General features: G+C 35.6%; 1 protein-coding gene across 2 annotated transcripts in view; it reads right to left on the bottom strand.

The window, feature by feature from the left end:
• VN2R650 (vomeronasal 2 receptor 650) overlaps nucleotides 1-21,549 on the bottom strand; it is a 103,962-nt gene that overhangs the window by 7,837 nt on the left and 74,576 nt on the right. For both annotated transcript variants that reach the window (NM_001102434.1, XM_016422773.2), the window contains 2 exon segments: nucleotides 4,945-5,068; nucleotides 10,458-10,676. In NM_001102434.1, coding sequence (NP_001095904.1) covers nucleotides 4,945-5,068; nucleotides 10,458-10,676 — 343 coding nt within the window.

The raw sequence follows: 21,549 nt of genomic DNA, 5'->3' as shown, positions 1-21,549 counted from the left end.
ACAGCTTCAGGAAATTCCAAGCCTCTCAGCTCAAAGTTTCCTCTCAAGTGTCAGTAAAAAAAAAACTGAAACAAGTTTGAAAAAAATCCCTTACTCCCTTGCCCCAAAAGTAACCTAAGTCCAAACCACCTGTCTCAGCCAAACTGTAATTTAGAGTGGTTTGGGGATGGAATTAGATGTTTTAATGTAGGCCAGTATCCGAAGGACAACTGTTTTGGGAAGGCTAACAAGTCTAGTCTAGGCAGAGCCTGACCTGAGGTAACAAAGATAGATCACTCTGTAACAGAGACATATTGTAGGATTTATTCAACAAGAGATGGTGAAAAGGGGTTTGGGAATAATCCTAAACTAATGTCAATTATCTAAAACTTCACAGATCTAAATAACACTTCATAGAGATTTCTTCACAGATTTTGAGCTACAATGATTCTTACCTATCTGTCTAAGATCCAAGATCCTAATATAACTAAACCTATACTAACCCCCAAACCCCCTTCTGATGGTGGAAGAGGTAGTGGGTTTGGGCAGTTAGGCAGGACAGGACCAAGGAGAGGTCTTGGATCCATATGGATCTCAGAGCTAATCTAACAGACAGATGTTTCAGGATCACACCAGGAAGCTCTGTAGATACCAGCCAGCAGGGAAGCAGGGAAGACTGAAAAGATAAGATAGAAACTGACACAAAGAGAAAACAGCCAGTCTCTCCAGGTCAAAAAGAGAGGTGGGGAGATAGAGGGAGAGGAAACAGAGAGAGAGAGAGAGAGAGAAGAGAGAGAGAGAGAGAGAGAGAGAGAGAGAGAGAGAGAGAGAGACGGAGAGAGAGAGAGAGAGAGAGAGAGAGAGAGAGAGAGAGAGAGAGAGAGAGAGAGAGCACTCAACTATTACTTAGCGACAGCTTAACTCTTCCCCTGCAGAATTCCAGAATCTTTTACTCTGCTTCTCCATATCCCTGATGCTGTAAGGAAAGTGGTAACATTTGAAGAAAAGTGGCATGAGAACAGCAGGAAGATTCTTGAACTTTGGAAGGGGTTTAGTTTGACAGCAGGACAGTTAGGGGGCTCTCTGGAGACTCTCTGGAGGAGTCAGCTGCAGATTTCTTGGTGGTTATCCTTTCCTGATTCCCATTTGCTGTTTTTCATCAAGGTCATTCTTGGTGAACCTGATCAAGCTACAGAGACTGTGAGATCAAGTCTGAATCCTTTTGGATCTAAAACCTTCCATGGTTTTAGCAAAGGATTACCCAGACCCTTTTCTTAATTCTGACAAAGAGGGGTATAGTTGAATTATAGTTAAGAATAGAGACTGTAGGTTTGGGTTAGAGAGAAACAAAGTAGAAAATTTTCTAAGAAGAAATCTCTTTGAAGAGATTATTAGATCTGGTGGGGACAGATAGATTAAAATTAGTTTAGATAATACTAAATCTCCTTTTCACCTTTCCTTTATTTATTAAACCCAAACTGTCCTGTGATTATATATTATCTGTGTTTATTAGCTCAGGGTCTGCCTCTGCCTGCCTTGGGCTAGTCTACCCTTCCCAAACCAGATTACTGGCCCTAGAATATCATGCCTGATCCTAAAAGTAAACTCAGATAGTACATATATATGTATATATATATATATATATATGTATATATATATAAGTGTATAAATAGTTATATCACTGCAGACCCACTTCATCTGCTCTCGTACTTATAACACCACCAAGATAAATTCAGAATTGGGTAAAAAAATTTAAATATAAAGAAATAAACTATAAATAAATAACATAGAATGATGTAGCTGTCAGATCTATGGAAAAGGAAAGAATTTAAGACCTATCAAGGAATAGAGAATATTATGAAATGTAGAATGAATAATTTTGATTACACTAAATTAAAAAGATTTTGTACAAACAAAACCAATGTAGCCAAAATTAGAAGGGAAGAAACAAATTGGGGAAAAAATTCTTTATAACAAAAACCATTAACAAAAGTCTAATTTCTCAAATTTATAAAGAACTAAATCAGTTGTACAAAAAAAATACAAGCAATTTCCCCAATTGATAAATGGGCTAAGGACATGAATAGGAAATTTTCAAATAAAAACATCAAAATTGTCAATAAGCACATGAAAAAGTGTTCTAAATCTATTATAATTGGAGAAATGCAAATCAAAACAACTCTAAGGTATCATCTCATACCTAGCAGGCTGGATAATATTAGAGCAAAAAAAATGTAATAAATGTTGGAGGGGATGTGGAAAAATTGGGACACTAATGCATTGCTGGTGGAGTTGTGAATTGATCCAACCATTCTGGAAGGCAATTTGGAATTTTACCGAAAGGACTTTAAAAGATTGCCTACTCTTTGACCAAGGCATAGTACTGCTGGGTTTGTACCCCAAAGAGATAATAGGGGAAAATACTTGTACAAAAATATTGATAGCCATGCTTTGTGGTGGCAAAGAATTGGAAAATATGGGGATGTCCTTTGATTGGGGAATGGCTGAGCAAGTTGTTGTATCTATTGGTGCTGGAATACTCTTGTGCTAAAAGGAATAATAAATTGGAGGAATTTATGGTAGCACATGGTAGTGCAATCAAATTTAATGGAATTCTTTACTAGCAGCAATGCAATGATACAGGACAATTCTGAGGGATTTCTGAGAAAGAACAATAGCCACATTCAGAGAAAAAAACTGTGGGAGTAGAAACACAGAAGAAAAACAACTGCTTGATCACATAGTTTGATGGGGAAATGATCAATCTATTGCAAATATTTATAATATGGAAATAGGTCTTGATCAATGATACATGTAAAGCCCAGTTGCATTGCTCATTGGCTATCTGAAGGAGGATGAAGGAGGAGAAGGAAAGAATATGAATCATGTAACCATGGGAAAATATTCTAAATTAACTTAATTAATTAAAAAGTAATATAAAATAAAATATCTTAAATTTTTGAAATTTTAGAAATCAGAGTTAATAGAACTTTTTTTCCTTTTATGGTATATATCAGTCAGTCAGTGCCCTTAACATTGTTATAACTATATCCTTCTTTTCATAGCAAGTTTCTATAATCAGGAAAAGTCAGCAGTAGAAGTTTGGTGAGTACAATATTAAATCTATTAAATAATAGATTGATACTAGACCAACTCTGAGTTCCTATAATGAAATGCAAGGATGAAAACTTTTATAATTATAATCATCAAATTATATATGGATTATAGCCTCCTAATGGGACAATTAGACAAATCAAAAAGACAAAAAAGAAATGCGATGAAAATGTTTTCTAATTAAACAGAATAGCAAAATTTGAGAAAGGAACAGGATTAGGCTGTTTTATTTAAGAACTACATACATGAGCATATGATTGAATTCCAAGTTATTTTATATTATATATATATATATATATAATATATATAAAAATTCAGACTTTGTCTTTTAGTAATCAGTTCTTAAATATAGATTAAGGATCTTACATTTAAAATTGTAGAACTAATTGTAAAGAAAGTTAAATTATTTTCCCATTTTAATGTATCTTTCTGATCATTTTGAAAGACAGAAGAGTTTATTTTACAACTTATACCCTCATGCATTTTTAAAGATTTTTATATCTGGCATGGTATTAAGATACAGAAAAAAATAGCAACAGATATGTAAAAAAAGTAATTCTCTGCCACTTCAGATATGGAGAAACAAATTTGAAACAGTACTGGATTATATTGTCTAGTCATTGCCATATTTTGTCAGAATTTTCTAGGAATCTCAACAAATGGGTTAGAAACAGAAAAACAGACCCTTTCACAGCTGCTCTGAAAAGGAGGCCTAATCCAGAATGTCCAAGAGACGACATTTCTAAGGATCAGCTGATAATCAGAACTAGTTCTGTTGATTAAATGGATATTGGGATTGGGTGACTAGTATGGAAAGAGATTTAATTTTTCAGATATTGATGATCATAATTATATTGCTTTAACCTTGCGTTTCGTGGTTTTTATGTTTGCTGAGTTTTGTTGTTTGCCTTGGCGATATGAATCTCTGTCTTCAAAATTAGTTCTTTATGAGATCTCTAATCCATTTGATCTGTAGGTTGACTTATATTTTGATTATGAAAGTATTAAAAACACACAGCTTTGACTTATAGATAATTGATTCCTTGAGGAAGTATCTTTACCCCTCCTTCATAAGTCAAAAGATGAAATTTAAGGAATTAGAACTGCAAGTGGAAGTGAGAATTGATATAAAGTCACCAATTTCAGGGCAGCTGGGTGGCTCGGTGAATTAAAAGTCAGACACAGAAGCAGTAGTCCTGGGTTCAAGTTTGGACTCAGACACTTCCTATAGGTGTGTCCCTGGGGAAGTCACTTAACCTCCATTTACAAGCCCTTACCACTCTTCTGCCACTGAACCCATATATAGTATTGATTTCAATATGGAAGGTAAGGGTCTAAAAAACAATTTTAAGTCACTGACTCTTTCTTTTGACTCAATTCTGGATTTAATTTAGTTTCAATTCTAATCAATTATGGATCTAATTCAGTTTGTGTGTTGTGAGAAAAATTCATTCAATTAAGCAAATTGTGCAAAATCCTTATTTGATTGCTTGAATAGGGAAGATTGAATAGGGAGTAGGGAAGTTAAACTACCTCTAAGCCACACCTTAGAGATGCTTAAATAAGAACCTCGGTTAGGCTGACCAAAAACCCAAAGACTGATGACAGGAGCTTTCTTATAATTATACATCTAAAGCAAACTATATATATTTTCTAAAAACTGGCCCCATACTGAAAACTGGACCCAGAAAAAAAAAGCAATTTCTTCTTGGGCAAGAACTTTGCCTTTTATTGTGTCTTCTTGACTTCTCTAATATTGTGCTGTTCCCAAATCAGGTTAAGATTCAAAGTAAAAAAGAAAGAAATCCAATGTCTCTAATTCGAGAGGACCATTTGTCTTGAGGCACCCACCTGTCTGATTGGAAATTTCCCTGTCAGAGCACAGAGTACAGTCGAAACAGCATATGGGCTCCCTTTCACGAATTATCTTCTTGAAACCAGGGCCACAGCTCACACTGCATATGGAAATTGGAGTCTGAGTTTCCATCAAGAGAAGAGAGAAAATATCATGGTAAGAATGACAGATGAAAGACAGATACACTGAGGCAAGGATGATTCCAGATCTCTCCCAAGGAAGGCATTTAGAATAAGGATTTTCAGTGATTCCGAGCAAGAATGATATATATCTCAATGGAAATTTCCTTCTTTTTTCTTCCATCGCTGCAAATCAATGTTTGCCCAAGTCATGGTCACACACAGATGCTCCACAAAGCACAATAAAGTGCCTGATTTTTTAAACTTTTATGTGGCCGCCACATTTTCCATCGAGTACATCATACTTGTACATCTCCAAAGTGCATTTCATTTTCTACAAATACTTCTGAAGTAATTCAGTGGCCAGGCTGGTGGAGGGAAACTTTTTCACCAAATAGTCCCTATTCTTTCTTTTTTGGTGAAGAATCCTGAATGTTTCAATGAGTCACAACTTTAGACAGGTTATAATATAATAATTTAATTAAACCATACAGCATGATTGAATCTAAGAATCAGGTGATTTGATTGGTTTACATTGTTTTTGAGGCTGGCATTTAGAGTTAATTCTGGAGAATATTAAAGGGTAGGATTTTTTGAATGACACAGAAGAATAAAACTGAAGCTGAATATAACTATATATATATATGTATGTATGTATGCATATATATGTATGATCTACATTAGAAAAGGACATAACTACAACATTTAGATTTGGAGATGTGTCAGTTTCTCATTTGTGTCCATCTCTTCCTAGCTCTTCTTGGAATTTTCTTGGTAAAGATGTTTTGAATGAGTTTAGTATTTCCTACTCCAACTGACTTTAAAATATGAAAAAATTGAGGCATATGGGGTTAAGGATCTTGCCCAGGGTGATAGCAGTAGTAAAACGCTGACTATAAATCTGAACTGAGGAAAGGGGTCTTCTTGACTCGAGGCAGTCTGTCCATTGCACCAACTTATCTAAATTAAGAATCTCTAAAAGAGAGTTGCATACTGGGAGTTAAGATGACAAAGTAAAAAGATAATGCACTCCTCCAACACACACACACACATACACACACACACACACACACACACACACACACACACACAATCTAATTGCCTGAAAACAATGTAAAGTCAAAGGAAGATGTCTCATTGGGGTAAGAAGACAGAGTAGCCAAGGCAGCCCAATATCTGTGGGAAATGGAAGAACTTAAACCAGTTCAACATGCTTTGATTCTGCCAGAGGCCACAAAGCTCTATCCAGGGAGCAGACCCAGTCCAAGCCATTCAACATGCATATATCAGGCAGAGAGGGCAAGGAATGGAACCCAGCCAACGTAGGCCATGTGAAAGGGGTAGTGAAGTAAAAGAGGACAAGAAAGCTACAAAAACTCACTTAGCTTCAGAGTGCCTGAGGCAGAAAGGGAGCAGAGTAGGGGACTGGCAAACTGCAAAAACTTACTCATCCCCACATGGCAACAGAATGCCTGAGGCTGCAGATCCCAAAGCAATGGAGTGACCGAGTGGGAAATCTGCCTAGCTTAAACCACTCAACAGGGGCATTGAAGGCAAAGGCAGGAAGGAACACAATTCTAGATGACAGAAGAGTGTCTTGAGCAGTCAATCCCAGAGCGGGTAGTTTGTCCAGCCAAAGGCAATTGGCAAGAAGAGGAAGTAGCAGAGTAGGGACCCATCCAGCCCATAAAACAATAAGGGAACTGGTAACACAGGGTGTTGAATCTGGTTGGACAAAAACAGCAACAAGCCTCCCTATGGCAAGCTAACAGAGCCACATTCTCATTGGACTCAATGTGGGAAACAAAGGCAGGCTAGCCTACACTAAATTTTAGAGAATAGTACTCTGCAATTTATAGCAGTGCTCCCTCTACCCCATGAACTGAGAAGACCCTCGAAATATAGATGAGAAAACTGGAGGAAGATGAGCAAAAAAAAAAATCCTTATCTTAGAAAATTATCTTAGTGGCAGCAAAGATAAAAATATGAACTCAAAAGAAAACAATAATTTTTAAAAGGGAACATGTGAAGCTTCAGAGGAAAGTGTGAAAGGATGCTTTGTCCCCCAAAAAAATGCCTGAAAGAACTTGGCAAGTCAAAAAATTAAATAATAAGACACTTGACAGAAAAACTCTATAAATGGGGGGAAAGTCTCCTGAAGAAAGCAACTCCCTATAAAATGAAATAAGTAAAAAGAAAATGGACACAAAATAACACATTGAAAAAAGAAGACCCTGAGGAATAGAGAGGACAAAATGAAAATTCAAACCAAAAAATACTGAGGGGAAAAAACTCTTTAAAAAGTAGGATCAGTCAAGTGAAAAAGGAAGCACAAAAACTCAAGGAAGAATATTAGACATTAAGTTAAAATTAACATTATACAAAGAGTTAATGAATCCATATGACATCAGGAAATAATGAGATAAATTTTAAAAATTAAAAATAGAGGAAAATCTAAAGTGCCTCTCAAGAAAAATATCTGACATGGAAAATAGAAGGAGAGATAATCTAAGAATCATTGGAATACCTAAGTGTTACAGTCAGAAAGTGAGCCTGGACATCATATTATAAGAGATCCTATGGAAATATTTTGCTGATATCCTTGAGCAAGAGAAGATAATGGAAATTGAGAGAATCCACCAATCACTTCCTGAAAAAGATCCTCAAATAAAGTACCCCAGGACTATTATTACCCAAGTCCAGATCTCCAAAAACAAGAAAAAAGTATATAACAAGTATTCAGAAGGAAAATATTCAACTATCAGAGAACCATAGTCAGTATTTCACAGGACCTAGCAGACCCTATTTTAAAAGCTTGGAAGTCATGAAATATGATATTTAAAAAGGCAAAAGGTTTAGTACTATAATCACGAATTATATACCCAGCAAGACTGAAATTCATACTATGAGGGGAAACAGAATTTAATTAAATAAGGAATTTTAGACATTCTGGACCAAAAACTCAGATCCAAAAAGAAAATTTAATAAGCAAATTCTACATTCATAAGATGGATAAAAACCCAAAGCAATAACTTAAGGGTTTCAATATGGCTGAATTGAGGACATTCATACATGGGAATGTGAAATTAAATTAAACACCAAATTAGAAATCATTAAAATCAAAGAAGAGGTTAATAAAATGGAAAGTAAGAAAAACACTGAACTAATAAATAAAACAAGGCATTGGTTTTATAAAAAAATAAAGAAAGTATGTTAATCATTAGCTAACATGATTTCAAAAAAGAAAGAATAAAGCCAAATTACTAGTATCAAAAAAATAAAAAGGTAAAATCACAATAAATGAAGAAGAAATTATACCAATTATTGGAAGATATTTTTCTAGCTATCTGCTGTTAGGGGTAAATTTTATGCTTGAGATTGAATATATTTTAATTGGTCTCCAGGGATTTAAATTATAAATCCCAATGAAATACTCAAGTCATAATAGAATTTTATGGTGGTTTATTTATAATGGAAGGAAGAAATTAAGAGGGAAGAGAGAGAGGGGGAAAGGGAAAGATAGCTGCCACAGCCTGGTCTCAACCCAGCATAAGTTCAGAGGCCTCAGCCAAAGGGATTTTCCAGAGGTTGTTGCCTCCAGAAAAGCCAAGGAAAGGGGGTCCCAAGAGATGGGCATTTCCAGAAGCTGATTTCTCCAGAAAAGCCAAGGCAAGGGGAGTCAGCCTTATCACTCACTACATTATTATCTAAGGGAAGCAGTCTGAGGTCTCACACTCAAGTTCCTTCATGAGCAAGTTCCACAGTCCAGCCCCTCTCACAGGAAGTCATGAGAAATATAAAGGCAGTTCTTTACATCTCTTCCTGTGTCTTACATGTACCAATGGTTGCTTAAACTTGGCTTTGGACAGCCCAGGGGGTCAATCAGTTGTTTCTGATTTGTCACTTGCTTGCTCACGTGAGTCATCTTACTCCCCCACACTCAATCCTTAAGTGAGGGTGTCTACATTCCTGGTTGCTAAAATTCTAAAGACTAAACAGGGTGGAGTTATCACTCTTTGCAGATGATATACATAGAAAACTCTAGAGAATCAACCAAAAAACTAATAGAAATAATTAACACCTTTAGCAAACATTCAGGATAAAAATTAAATACACATAAATCACCAGCATTTCTATTTACTACCTATGAAGCCCAATAACAAGATATAGAAAAGGAAATTACATTAAAATAACTCTAGACAATAAAAAATATTTAGGGGAATACCTACAATACAATTCTGCAACTAAATGAACAAAAATATAAAATATTCTTCATACAAATAAAGTCAGACCTAAAATATTGGGAAAATACTAATTACTAGGGGGCAGCTAGGTAGCTCAGTGGATTGAGAACAAAACCTAAAAATGGGAGGTACTAGGTTTACATGTGGTCACAAATACTTCCTACATGTGTAACTCTGGACAAATTATTTAACCCCTAGTGCCTAGTCTTTAGCACTCTTATGCCTTGGAAACAATACGTAGTATTGATTCTAAGACATAAGGTAAGGGTTAAAAAATATACTAATTGCTCATTGACAGGTCAAACCAATATAATAAATATAATAAACCTACCTAAAATAATATACCTATCCAGTGCTATACAAATAAAACTATCCCTAAAAGTTTGTAGAAGTAGAAAAAATAAAATTCATCTGGAAGAATGAAAGGCAAAAATATCAAGGGAATTGGTGAAAAAAATAAATAACGGAAGGAGGTCTACCTATACCAAATCTCAAACAATGCTATAAAGCACTAATCATCAAAACAATCTGGTCCTGGCTAAAAAATAAAGTAATGGGTAATAGAATAGATTAGGTAATCAACATACTACTGTTAATGTCCATACCACTTAGTGTTCAATAAACACAAAAATGCAAACTTTGGGTGAAAGAATTCACTACTTGACAAAAATTGCTGGAAAACTGGAAAACAGTATGGCAGAAACTAAGCATGGACAAAAATCTCACACCATACATTACAATAAAGTCAAACTGCTAAACATGAGCTTCAGTTTCTTGACATATTTCTGGGTAATTTGAGGGAAAATACTTCTCTGGAATCACTGGGGACAGAGCCCATGGGCCTTGTCACATTCCTTTCCAGGAAGGAAAATGTACACTGGATGGACTCAATAATATGAGATTTCTCCCAAACATTTCAAATAGGGGAAAAGATATGTAAACTTTAATTCCCATTTTGAACCATTATCAATGGGATTTAGGATATGTGAGACAGTATCCCAAAAGACTAGAAAGTCATCCTGGTCCCAGAAAGCTTAAAGGGAATCCTAATTTAAGAGGAATTATCTTCTTAGTAGATATTGAGAGATAACAGGTCCAATTAGTCTCATCTTAGGAGCTCATATGATTCACCAATTAATTCCTTACCTGAGGGAACTCTTCTGGCCAAGCAATGTCTTCTTCATTAATAATTAATCCCTTATTAAAAGGACTGATTTCTCCAACTTTCACCAGTGTCTCCATAGGAACAGGAAAAAATTGAAAATTTAGGACATCATATGTCTCTGCCATGATCCTGGATTCATCCCCACATACTTCATCATTGGCACCAGGGACAGGATTGACACACTTCAGATAGTAGTGGAGCTGAAGGCAAGGACAGTAATTTATTACTCCTTGGGGAAAGAAGGATTCATTAATGTCCCAATACTTGATTATCAACATAAAATGAGCTATGCATTTGGAACTTGACAAAGTTATCATTCTCTCTTAAAATTCTTCATACTGAGCTCTCTTAGCTTTCTGCACTCAATTTCTCTTTTTCCCTAGCAAATCATAGCAATAGAAGAACAGAAAGGCCAGGAAACAAACATGAATTCTAGATAATGAACTTACCTCAAAAGTAATTTTATCTTTTCTCCACTAAATCATAATTTTTTTTCATATATCTTTGCTATCTGGCATTATAATTTCTTTTGTAAAATCCATACTCACAGGGAACTTAGTGTCTTAGACAAGGACACCCCCAGTACTTCTTCCCCATCAGATTCCTAGATCATTAAAAACAAACTCTTTTCTGTATTTCCTTGCATTTCCCAAAACTTTTAACAATTCCTCGTACATAGTATCCCCAGCAACCTTCATTTTCCCACTAAACTTATCTCTTCCTCATAACAGTGGGTATTTAAAAAATGTATGTTAGCACAATGATTTTAATAGAAATCTGCTAACTTTTTTTTAAACCCTTACCTTCCATCTTGGAGTCAATACTGTGTATTGGCTCCAAGGCAGAAGAGTGGTAAGGGCTAGGGAATGGGGGTCAAGTGACTTGCCCAGGGTAACACAGCTAGGAAGTGTCTGAGGCCAGATTTGAACCTAGGAAATCCCATCTCTAGGCCTGGCTCTCAATCCACTGAACTACCCAGCTGCCCCCTATATGCTAACTTTTTAAAAGTCTCTTTTAAAAAGTCCATATTAATAAACAAGAAAGAGGTAAAAGAGGTGAATGAAATCTTAGAAAAATTAGAATTAATAGACATATGGAGAAAAATAAATAGGGACAAAAAGGAATACACCTTCTTTTCAGCACCACATGGCACATTCACAAAAACAGATCATACACTAGGTCATAGAAACATGGCACTCAAATGCAGAAAAGCAGAAATAATAAATGTAGCCTTGTCAGATCTCAAGGCAATAAAAATATTGATCGACAATGGTACATGGAGAGCCAAATCAAAAATTAATTGGAAATTAAATAATATGATACTCCAAAATGAGATAGTTAGAGAAGAAATCATAGAAACAATTAATAATTTCATTGAAGAAAATGACAACGGCAAAACATCCTTTCAAACCTTATGGGATGCAGCCAAGGCAGTACTTAGAGGAAAATTCATATCCCTGAGTACATATATTAACAAATTAGGGAGGACAGAGATCAAGGAATTGGAAATGCAGATCAAAAAACTTGAGAACGAACAAATTAAAAACCCCCAGAAGAAAACCACACTAGAGATCCTAAAAATTAAGGGAGAAATTAATAAAATCGAAAGTGACAGAACTATTGAGCTAATAAAGAAGACTAGAAGCTGGTACTTTGAAAAAACAGACAAAATAGACAAAGTACTGGTTAATCTAATTAAAAAAAGGAAAGAAGGAAGGCAAATTAACAGCATCAAGGATGAAAAGGGGGATCTCACCTCCAATGAAGAGGAAATTAAGGCAATCATTAAAAACTACTTTGCCCAACTATATGGCAATGAATACACCAACCTAGGTGATATGGATGAATATTTACAAAAATATAAATTGCCTAGACTAACAGAAGAAGAAATAGTTTTCTTAAATAATCCCATATCAGAAAAACAAATCCAACAGGCCATCAAAGAACTTCCTAAGAAAAAATCCCCAGGGCCTGACGGATTCACCAGTGAATTCTATCAAACATTCAGAGAACAGTTAATCCCAATACTATACAAACTATTTGACATAATAAGCAAAGAGGGAGTTCTACCAAACTCCTTTTATGACACAAACACGGTACTAATTCCAAAGCCAGGCAGGCCAAAAACAGAGAAAGAAAACTATAGACCAATCTCCCTAATGAATATAGATGCAAAAATCTTAAATAGGATACTAGCAAAAAGACTCCAGCAAGTGATCAGAAGGGTCATCCACCATGATCAAGTAGGATTTATACCAGGGATGCAGGGCTGGTTCAACATTAGGAAAACTATCCACATAATTGACCACATCAACAAGCAAACCAACAAGAATCACTGGATTATCTCAATAGATGCAGAAAAAAGCCTTTGATAAAATACAACACCCATTCCTACTAAAAACACTAGAAAGCATATGAATAGAAGGGTCATTCCTAAAAATAATAAACAGTATATATCTAAAACCATCAGCTAATATCATCTGCAATGGGGATAAACTAAATCCATTCCCATTAAGATCAGGAGTGAGTGAAACAAGGATGCCCATTATCACCTCTATTATTTGACATTGTATTAGAAACACTAGCAGTAGCAATTAGAGAAGAAAAAGAAATTGAAGGCATTAAAATAGGCAAGGAGGAGACCAAATTATCACTCTTTGCAGATGACATGATGGTCGACTTAAAGAATCCTAGAGATTCAACCAAAAAGCTAATCGAAATAATCAACAACTTTAGCAAAGTTGCAGGATACAAAATAAACCCACATAAGTCATCAGCATTTCTATATAATTCCAACACAGCTCAGCAGCAAGAACTAGAAAGAGAAATCCCATTCAAAATTACCTTAGACAAAATAAAATACTTAGGAATCTATCTCCCGAGACAAACACAGGATCTATATGAACACAACTACAAAACACTTTCCACACAACTAAAACTAGACTTGAGCAATTGGAAGAACATTAACTGCTCATGGGTAGGACGAGCCAATATAACAAAAATGACCATCCTACCCAAACTCATCTATCTCTTTAGTGCCATACCCATGGAACTTCCAAATTTTTTTTTTACTGATTTAGAAAAAAACATAACAAAGTTCATTTGGAAGAACAAAAGACCAAGGATATCCAGGGAAATAATGAAAAAAAATACAAAGGACAGGGGTCTTGCAGTCCCAGATCTCAGACTATATTATAAAGCAGCGGTCATCAAAACCATTTGGTACTGGCTAAGAGACAGAAAGGAGGATCAGTGGAATAGACTGGGGGCAAGCAACCTCAGCAAGACAGTATATGACAAACCCAAAGATCCCAGCTTTTGGGACAAAAATCCACTATTTCATAAAAACTGCTGGGAAAATTGGAGGACTGTGTGGGAAAGATTAGGTTTAGATGAACACCTCACACCCTACACCAAGATACATTCAAAATGGGTGAATGACTTGAACATAAAGAAGGAAACTATAAGAAAATTAGGCGAACACAGAATAGTATACATGTCAGACCTTTGGGAAGGGAAAGACTTCAAAACCAAGCAAGAATTAGAAAGAGTTACAAAATGCAAAATAAATAATCTGGATTACATCAAATTAAAAAGATTTTGTACAAACAAAACCAATGTAACCAAAATCAGAAGGGTAGCAACAAATTGGGAAATAATCTTCATAAAAACCTCTGACAAAGGTTTAATTTCTCAAATTTATAAAGAACTAAATCAATTGTACAAAAAATCAAGCCATTCTCCAATTGACAAATGGGCAAGGGATATGAACAGGCAGTTCACAGCCAAAGAAATCAAAACTATTAATAAGCACATGAAAAATTGCTCTACATCCCTTATAATCAGAGAGATGCAAATCAAAACAACTCTGAGGTATCACCTCACACCTAGCAGATTGGCTAACATGACAGCTATGCAAAGTAATGAATGCTGGAGGGGATGTGGCAAAGTGGGGACACGAATTCATTGCTGGTGGAGTTGTGAATCGATCCAACCATTCTGGAGGGCAATTTGGAACTATGCCCAAAGGGTGATAGAAGACTGTCTGCCCTTTGATCCAGCTATAGCACTGCTGGGTTTGTACCCCAAAGAGATAATAAGGAAAAAGACTTGTACAAGAATATTCATAGCTGCGCTCTTTGTGGTGGCCAAAAATTGGAAAATGAGGGGATGCCCGTCAATTGGGGAATGGCTGAACAAATTGTGGTATATGTTGGTGATGGAATACTATTGTGCTAAACGGAATAATAAAGTGGAGGAATTCCATGGAGAATGGAACAACCTCCAGGAAGTGATGCAGAGTGAAAGGAGCAGAACCAAAAAAACATTGTTCACAGAGACTGATACATTGTGGTACAATCGAAAGTGATGGACTTCTCCATTAGTGTCAATGCAATGTCCCTGAACAATCTGCAGGGATCTTAAAAACACTATCCACAAGCAGAGGATAAACTGTGGAAGTAAAAACACCGATGAAAAGCAACTGCTTGACTACAGGGTTGGAGGGGATATGACTGAGGAGAGACTCTAAATGAACACTATAATGCAAATTCCAACAACAGGGAAATGGGTTCAAGTCAAGAACACATGTGATAACCAGTGGAATCGTGCGTCGGCTATGGGAGAGGGAAAGGTGATGGGAGGGGAGGAGGGGAGGAAAAGGAAATGATCTTTGTTTCCAGTGAATAATGTATGGAAATGACCAAATAAAATAATGTTTAAAATTTTTTAAAAAAAGGAAAAAAAAGTCCATTTTAAGTCTATGGAGTGGTTGATCATGTTTTCTTAGGGATGAAGGACAATATGATATTCATGATGATAAAGTTCAAGGTATAGAAGGAAAAGGAATTACAAATGATTAAGTGGTTAAACAATTCACAAAAAATCAGTGAAGAAAAATAAAAAGGGGGCCCCAAGTCAAGATGACTGCATAGAGGCACAAAAGTTCAGACCTCCAACAACCCTTCCTCACCAATTAAAAACTAAATGCTCCTAGGGGCCTGAAAACCAAACCTAACAACAGGACAGAGCTAAGGAACCCTCCTGATGGACTAAACTTAAAAGCCACCCCCCACAAAATCCTGAATTTGAAAACACTGAGGTCTAAGGGGAAGGAGGAAGGAAGGTCCCAGGACTCCTACAGTACTGAGCCCCCAGCAGTGACTGGAATCTCTGGGATGCCAATGGCACTAATCTAGAGGGAGTACCTGGTAGACAAAGCTGTGCCAGGCTCAGGGCTTTAAATAAAGTAGCAGGGAGAAGCACAGAGCAACCAGCCTATTCACAACAGAGACACTCTATATTGTCCTCCCTTCCTGAAGTTTTAGCCTAGGGGAGCATCCAGATATGAAAGATCAACTCTGCTGGGATTAATCTTATCAAGCCTTCAGAGGGCAGGGAAGGTCAAGCCCCAACACCCCTCCCCCACAGACTACTCTGAGAGCTCTGCTGACTAAGCTTTAATGGTGAAGTTTGACAGAAAAGCCCAAACCCACAGATCCAGCACATGATGAGAAGAGCAAGAGTGCAGGCAACTACAGGGGGGAAAGAAGGGGCAAATAAGATCTAACAACAGAAAAAAGAAAAAAAAATTAAAATTGACATCTGCTATCTGGGCAATGAACAAAGAACAAATGTAGCAGAGGAAGATCAAGGAACACCAAGTAAAAATACAGAAACTCCAACAAATTGGACACAGGCTTTGGAAGAACTCAAAATACAATTCAAAACATAATTAAGAGAGGCTGAAGACAACTGGGAAAAGAACTTAAAAAGCAAGATAAGTCATCTGGAAACAGAGGCATTTGAACTAAAATGAGAAAACAATGTCTTGAAAGTCAAAATTAATCTGTTTGAAAATGAGGCAAAAGAGATGAAAGATGAGGCAAAGAAGATTAAAGATGACCTTCAAAAAAAATCAGACCAGAAAAAGAAGGATGACCAAAAAAGCCAGGGTTGAAATTCAGTCTTTAAAAACCAGAATACAACAATTAGAAGGAAGAGACTTCACAAAGCAGCAGGAAACTATAAAACAAAATCAAAACAATGAAAACAATTAAGGAAAATATGAAATATTACATTCACAAAACAAAAGATTTTAAAAAATAGTTCCAGGAGAGACAACTTAAGAATCATTGGTCTACCGGAAGACCATGACAATATAAAAAGCCTGGACATCACCCTACAGGAAATCATCCAAGAAAAATGCCCCAACATTGTAGAACAAGAGGAAAAGTGCAGATTGAAAGAATCCACAAATCACCTCCTGTACTTAATCCCCAACTGACAACATGCAGGAATGGTGTAGCCAAATTCAAGAACTACCAGACCAAGTAAAAATATTACTAGCTGCTAAGAAGAAGTCATTCAGATACCATGGAATTACAGTGAGAATAACTGAGGATCTGGCTGCATTTACACTGAAGGACCAAAAGACATGGAATATGATATTCTGGAAAGCAAGGGAACTAGGTATACTACCAAAAATCAACTCTCAGTAAAACTGACTATATTTTTGCAGAGGGAAGTATGGTCATTTAGTAACATAGAAGAATTCCAAGCATTCCTAAAGATAAGACCAGACCTGAATAGAAAATTTGGTGCCCAAATTCAGAAGTCAAGAGAATCATCAAAAGGTAATTAAGAAAGGGGGGAAAAAACAAAACAAAAAAAAACCTTTTTTAAAGGACCCAATAAGTTAAAATGATATGTATCCCTACATGAAGAGAGGATATTAGTAACTCTTAAAATTATTATTATCACCTGTGTAGGTAGAAGAATTATACTTTGAGGGAACATTGACAAACTATATAGGATGAAGTGCCAAGACATAAATATGTATATAGACATATGTATGCATAAATATATTTATATGCATATATATAAAACTAGAGTTTGTTTGTTTTTTAAAGAGGTTAATACTAAGAAAAATGGGAAAAGAAACAAAGTGGGGTGATTTAGATGTCACAAAGAAGTGTATGCCAAGGGGTGGGGGAGAACATCAATACACTGGAAGGGTAAAGAGGTTGGAGATAGGAAATACTCAATTCTAACGTACATTGAAATTGACTTGGAGAGGGAAGAAGAATCAAATACACTGGGGCAGAGAATTAATTTGCGCCCGATAAGTGTAAAAATAGACTCGAATCCAGGACTTCAATCACCAGAAATCCTTGCTCCACTTCCCCCAGAATGCCTTCTAATATCACTGAATTCTCACCTGGGCCGAGAGCGAGATGGGGTATTTAAACCTGGTTGTGAATAGGCTTGGCCTCTTTTTCGACTTTCATTTTAGAGCAGACGCGTCTCTTTCATGATGTGAGGTTATCTTGTCAAGGCCTCTTTGGCCTAGACATGTGCTTTCTTATTCTGTATTTTCTTTAATCCTTAACCTTTCATAAACCTCATAAACATATAATACTCCTTGCAGAAAGAAACTAATTTCTACCTGCCTCAGTTTCCCAAAATCTTAACTCTTACATAGGGAAGTAGACAGGTAACAAATGGACTGGTGGGGAGGGAAGCAATACAAGGGAGGGAGAGGGTCGGAGTAGTCTAAAAAGACTGTAAAGAAAATAAGAAGAGGATAATAAGGGAGGGTGTGGAAAAGGGAAGTAAAATAAGGGTGGGAATTAGGAGGACTGACTAAAAACTGAACACTGGTGTAGAAGTAAATAGTGAAAGGAGGAAGAGTAAGACTAGGATTAGAAATCAAAATGTTGGGAAATACACAGCTGGTAATCATAATTCTGAATGTGAATGAAATGAACTCATCCATAAAGCACAAGAAAATAGCAGAGTGGATTAGAAACCAAAACCCTACCATATGTTGTCTACAAGAAACCTACATGAAAAAGGTAGACACTCATAGGGTAAAAGTAAGAGGATGGAACCACATATACTGGGCATCAACTGAGAAAAAGAAGGCAGGAGTCACAATCATGATATCTGACAATGGTAAAGTAAAAATAGATATAGAGGGTGATTACATTCTGATAAAAGGGAGTATAGACAATGAGGATATATCAGTATGTAACATGTATGCACCAAATGGCATAGCATCCAAATTTCTAAAGGAGAAACTAGTGGAGTTCAAGGATGCAATAGATAGAAAAACTATACTAGTGGGAGATCAGAACCTTCTTCTATCAGAACTAGATGAATCAAACAAAAAAATAAATAAGAAAGAGGTAAGAGAAGTGAATGAAAACTTAGAAAAATTAGAGTTAGTAGATATATAGAGAAAAATAAATAGGGACAAAAAGGAATACACCTGCTTTTCAACAGCATATGGTACATTCACAAAGATTGACCATGTGCTAGGGCATAAAATCATTGCAAATAAGTGCAAAAGAGCAGAAATAATAAATGCAACCTTCTCAGATCATACTGCTATGAAAATGATATTTAGTAATGATACATGAAGAGACAACTCAAAAGTTCATTGGAAATTAGACAATATGGTTCTCCAAAATCAGTTAAAGAACAAACCATAGAAACAATAATTTCATTGAAGAAAATGACAAAGATGAGACATCCTTTCAAAACCTATGGGATGCAGCCAAAGCAGCATTCGGGGGAAATTTATATCCTTGAGTAAATATATTAATAAATTAGGAAGGGCAGAGGTCAATGAATTGGGCATGAGAATTAAAAAACAAGAAAGAGAACAAATTAAAATTTCTCAGATGGAAACTAAATTAGAGATCCTAAAAATCAAAGGACAAATTAATAAAATTGAAAGTCAACGAACTATTGATTTAATAAATAAGACTAGAAGCTGGTACTTAAAAAAAACAAATAGAATAGAATAAGTATTGGTCAATCTAATTTTTAAAAGGAGAGAAGAAAAACAAATTGACAGTATTCAAAATGAAAAGGGAGGCCTCACCTCTAATGAAAAGGAAATTAAAGCAATCATTAAAAACTATTATGCCTAATTATATGGCTATAAATAGGGAAATCTAGGTGATATGGATGAATATTTACAAAAATATAAATTGCCTAGATTAAGAGGAAGAAATAGAATCCTTAAATAATCCCATATCAGAAAAAGAAATCAAATAAGTAATCAAACAACTTCCTAAGAAAAAATCCCCAGACCCAGAAGGATTCACAAATAAATTCTATCAAATATTCAAAGAACTAATCATAAAAACTATTTGACAAAATAAGCAAAGACAGAGTTCTACCAAATTCCTTTTATGACACAAATATGGTACTGATTCCAAAGCCAGGAAGGTCAAAAACATGAATGTATATAGTGAATATAGATGTAAAAATCTTAAATAGGATACTAGCAAAAAGACTCCAGCAAGTGATCACGAGAGTTATTCATTATGACCAGGTAGGATTAATACCTGGAATGCAAGGATGGTTCAATATTAGGAAAACCATCCACAAAATTGACCATATTAACAAGCAAACTAAGAAAAATCACATGATTATATCAATAGATACAGAAAAAGCCTTTGACAAAATATAACACTCATTCCTATTGAAAAACACTAGAAAGCATAGAAATAGAAGGGCCTGTCCTAAAGATAATAAACAGTATATATCTAAAACCATCAGCGAACATCATCTACAATGGGGATAAATTAGAAGCCTTCCCAATAAGATCAGGAGTGAAACAAGGAAGCCCATTATCACCTCTATTATTTAAACTTGTACTAGAAACACTAGTAGTAGCAATTAGGGAAGGAAAAGCAATTGATGGTATTAAAATTGGCAGTGAGGAGACCAAACTATCACTCTTTCAAAATGTCATAATAGTCTACTAAAAGAGTCCAAGAGAATCAACTAAAAAGCTAGTCAAAATAATCAACAACTTTAGAAAAGTTGCAGGATACAAAATGAACCCACATATGTCAAAAGCTTTTCTACATATTTCCAACACATCTCAGCAGCAAGAATTAGAAAAAGAAATTCCATTTAAAATACTTAAGAATCTATCTGCCAAGACAAACACAGGAACTATATGAACACAACTACAAAACACTCTCCATACAATTAAAACTATATCTAAACAATTGGAAACACATCGACTGCTCATGGATAGGACAAACTAACATAATAAAAATGACAATCCTGCCAAATTTAATTTACTTATTTAGTACCATATCCATTGAACTACCAAAATCCTTTTTTACTGAAATAGAAAAAACCATAATAATATACATGTCAGATCTTTGGGAAAGGAAAGATTTTAAGACCAAGCAAGAGTTAGAAAAAATCACAAAATGTAAAATTAATAATTTTGATTACATTAAATTAAAAAGGTTTTGTACAAACAAAACCAATGCAACCAAAATTAGAAGGGAAGCAACAAATTAGGAAACAATCTTCATAACAAAAACCTCTGACAAAGGTCTAATTATGCAATTCTATAAAGTGTTAAATCAATTGGACAAAAATCAAGCCATTCTCCAATTGATAAATGGGCAAGAGATATGAATAGACATTTTTCAGATAAAGAAATCAAAAGTATTAATAATCACATGAAAAGTGTTCTAAATCTCTTATGATCAGAGAGAGATGCAAATCAAAACAATTCTGAGGTATCACCTCATATCTAGCAGATTTGGTAATATGACAGAAAAGGAAAGTTATGAATGCTGGAGGCAATGTGGCAAAGTAGGGACATTACTGGACTGCTGGTGGAGTTTTGAATTGATCCAAACATTCTGGAGGGCAGTTTGGAACTATGCCCAAAAGGTGCTAAAAACTGTCTGGCCTTTGATCGAGCTATAGCACTGCTGGGTTTATACCCCAAAGAGATAATAATAAAAAAAGACTTGAACAAGAATATTCATAGCTGCACTCTTTGTGGTGGAAAAGAATTGGAAGATGAGGGGATGTCTTTCAATTTAGGAATGGCTGAACAAATTGTGGTATATGTTGGTGATGGAATACTTTTGTGCTCAAAGGAATAATAAACTGGAGGAATTCCATGTGAACTGGAATGATCTCCAGGAATTGAGACTGAGTGAGAGGAGCAGAACCAGGAGAACATTGTACACAGAGACTGATACACTGTGGTACAATTGAATATAATGGACTTCTCCATTAGTG

Source organism: Monodelphis domestica, chromosome 6, assembly GCF_027887165.1.
Source record: "Monodelphis domestica isolate mMonDom1 chromosome 6, mMonDom1.pri, whole genome shotgun sequence".
NCBI lineage: Eukaryota > Metazoa > Chordata > Mammalia > Didelphimorphia > Didelphidae > Monodelphis > Monodelphis domestica.
The sequence above is the reverse complement of the archived record's forward strand: the minus strand, read 5'-3'. Positions and strand labels throughout refer to the sequence as shown.